This window comes from Chanodichthys erythropterus, chromosome 5 (assembly GCF_024489055.1).
Source record: "Chanodichthys erythropterus isolate Z2021 chromosome 5, ASM2448905v1, whole genome shotgun sequence".
Lineage (NCBI taxonomy): Eukaryota > Metazoa > Chordata > Actinopteri > Cypriniformes > Xenocyprididae > Chanodichthys > Chanodichthys erythropterus.
In genome coordinates this window covers 18,500,216-18,503,609 of record NC_090225.1, presented here as the reverse complement: position 1 = coordinate 18,503,609, position 3,394 = coordinate 18,500,216, and the positions used below count along the sequence as shown (strand labels likewise).

The following is a 3,394-nucleotide window of genomic DNA, read 5'->3' as shown; positions in this document are numbered from 1 at the left end:
AATTTCCAATGCAATAATAGTAACAGGGATTTTTGATTTCCAATGCAATAGCAGAAATGAATGGTTTATTACAGTGGCAAAAAGCTTTTTTTTAGTACAATCATCATTGTATATGTGACAATGTGCTTATATTAAGTCTGAAAATGACACTGACGTGTTGCACAGTAGGTCTATACAGTATATCTAAATAAAAAAGAACAATATTTGATGTTTGTCTAATGTACACAGATAAAGACTGAGTGAAAATATGTTTTTATATTGTGAAATTCCACTGAACGTTGTGTTTTTCAAATGTGTGTAATTTGTATATCCTATGTGTTGAACCAGTCATGATAGGAGGCTAATTGTAAAGTATAGGTCTAAAAAATCTAAAACGGGGATGCCTTGAGAAATGTATTTTAGCACTTTATAACTAGATCAAATATGTACTGTAGTAAAATAGCTTAGCTGAAATTGACTAATAAACCAGATCAAATATGTACTGTAGTAAAATAGCTTAGCTGAAATTGACTAATAAACCACACAATCATGTTATACTAGATTACAGAGAGAATACATATACTGCATATATAGAGAAATTATAGCCTTAGTATTGGTAATAGAATATGTCAGTAGTTGAACATCTTGACCTCATGTTGAGCATGAATACATGAGGAAATATGAGGAAAACAGCAAACATGTGAAAGTGAAGTTGTAACAGAATGTATTTTGTTAAACTGGTGGTGGAGTGCTTAAACTGTGATGTTCTTTTACATGTATATATATATTTATTTTTCTAAGTTAGAATTTTCAAAAGATAAAGGCTCTATTTATCAATATCACTGTATGTTCAAATGATGCCATAAAAAATACTAATCAAAACCAACCATGTGTGCACTGAGTATTTCATACCACCATCTATGAATTAAATATATAGTTTATTATGGTACAGGATTTTTTTATTTATTTTTTGTTACCACACCATTGAAGTATTATATATTTCACATTACATTAATTCATGCAAATTGCAATGATTTGGGCCAAGTACATTAATATTCGTCATAGCAAGTGATTTTATTCCTATCAACCTACAACTGTTGTGTTGAGACAAAACATTCAACTCCAAAGACAAACCTAAAATAACTTCTAATCTAATTCTGAGGAGGAAACATTTTATTTTTGAATTAGAACACTGCAAACAATTTTGAGATTACCAATGGAAACTATATTGGGTTTATATATAATGTAACACCTCAAACAAGAAGGAATAGCATTTAAAATATTGCTAAATTAAATTAAATATTTCTATTTAACCGGCTATACACTAAGCGCGTTTCACAAAGGGTTATCGTCGTTCTAAATCTGCTTTTAACCCCGGCTAATGGAACGTTTCACACTTGTAATTTTGAAGCGGGGTTACGTCAGCACCACCGCTTTTTACCCGGGGTTATGAAACCCTGTTCTGGGGCAGGGTTAACGCTTTTGCAGTGCAAAACTTGTACAGTGTAAAACTGAGGCGATAGAATGTAACGGCTGGCTAGACGCTTAGCAACCGACAGCCAATCACGTGCCACATATTCACTGACAGGTGTAGTTTTAACATTTGAGGGGAATATTTAGCGTTTGAAATGGTAACGGAAGATGCGTCAGTTTGAGTTAAAAGACCTATTCTTACTTTTATAGTCCGAAAAGTTAATTCAGGAAAAACGTGATTGTCGGCAATATTTTAGGATGTGAGATCCTATAAACAGGTCGCGCGCTGCGTTCATCCAATCATAATTATATGATCCAATCATTCATTTATAATGACCCAGTTAAATATTTGTGAAAAGCCATTTTAAGTTTGCCGCTTCCAGTGATGTTTGCTTGTTACTATGGAGAGTAGTATACACAAACGAAGTTCTGACAACAGCCATTGCCTTGTGGTGGCTAACGGATAGATTATGCCTACAAATTCAGTAGTAACAGTTCGGTATGGTCCATATGAGTCGTGTGGCATTGTCGAGCACAGAACATTTCGCCTGGACGGTTTACAAGGTAACCCTTAAAGATGTGTCAAAAGCTTTGGACAAGTTTCATTTGTTTTGTAACATTTTAAAAACGGGAATGAGTTACCCGTTTGCTTTCCCCCACTTCTAGCGGTCCTAAAAGAAGATGGCCACCAGTGTGTCCTCGAGAAAACAGATGACTGGAATATAGTAGAGCTCATTGTCAATGGAGAGTGCGTGTACATGTGCAACATTACTGACCTTGAGTTTGGTAATTTGCGTCAGCATTTGGAATGTAGAAGATAAGAGATATGATGCTCATCAGGACGTGTTTTTTAAAACCCCTCTTTGCTCACAGGGGGTGATGGACGACTTGATCCGCGGTGCCTGGAGGCCATTGACGCAGTGAGGAACGCGTATTGAACGCCATGTCATGTAGCTGTGGTCGAAATGGAACACTAGCATACTACTTACTGAATACTGCGCAGTATACTTAAAAAAGTGGCTATGAATGAAAAAGCTCACTACTTGCGCATTATAAACTGTGTACTTCATATTATGTTAGTAAATGGTAGAATTGAACACTGTGTAGACCTAGCCTACTATTTTTTTAAATATCCCAGACATAGCCAATGTATTTAAATCTAGTGAGCTAAGTAATTCAACTTTAGCATTTTTTGGCATGAGTCCACTGATGGTGTCCTGCTGTAAAGGAAGGCAGCACTCACCCTGTGGAGAGACCTCTTATATATGTGCACAGGTATATGGTATATGATAAATGATAAAAACCAAGCAAACATCCATCGTTTGTCATTGACTCACAGTTTATTGCATTATTGCTGAGAAACGTCTATCATTCATCACAATCTACCACAGTGAATTAAATTTATGATCTTTTTTCCCCGATGAGCAATGTCTGGTGTCTATAATATACTAAAACCACATTTTTTACCCTTTAAACATTTGCACTAAATTCACTTTTGCAAGTGTCTACAGATTCAAGTAAAATCTAGTTTACAGCTGTTACAGCTTGAATGACAAATGTTTCGCTGTTTAAGCAGCCATAGAATGATGATTACTGTATTACCATGTAACTTACAAGTTTTAGTATTGCTGAATTCCACTACAAAAGCAGTTTGCTGACAGCAAGATTACACAGAAATATAATGCATCATATGCTTGTGCTTATCAGATTGGTGGTACAAGTAATTGTTTTTTTACCTCCTTATATTTGTTTCCCAGTGTGTATAGCATTTCAAAGTTGTCACAGACATGTCACAGACATAAACGTCCTCATTCCCACAAGTCTTAAACACAAGAACCCTAAAGTCTTAAAAAGGAAGCATATTTCATGGAAGCTACAGAGAATATCACCACTGCCACAGAGAATATTGTTACTTGTCTAAATGCCATCTGTTTGATGTCTC

The 3,394-nt window shown here is 35.3% G+C and overlaps 1 protein-coding gene across 1 annotated transcript; it reads left to right on the top strand.

The window, feature by feature from the left end:
- Positions 1 to 1,882: 1,882 nt before the first annotated feature.
- On the top strand, positions 1,883 to 2,873 carry c5h10orf53 (chromosome 5 C10orf53 homolog). The gene is made up of 3 exons (XM_067385297.1): positions 1,883 to 2,016; positions 2,119 to 2,238; positions 2,326 to 2,873. The coding sequence occupies exons 1-3, from the start codon at positions 1,923 to 1,925 to the stop codon at positions 2,388 to 2,390; spliced, it is 279 nt and encodes a 92-aa protein (XP_067241398.1). The 5' UTR covers positions 1,883 to 1,922; the 3' UTR covers positions 2,391 to 2,873.
- The last annotated feature ends 521 nt before the right edge of the window (positions 2,874 to 3,394 follow it).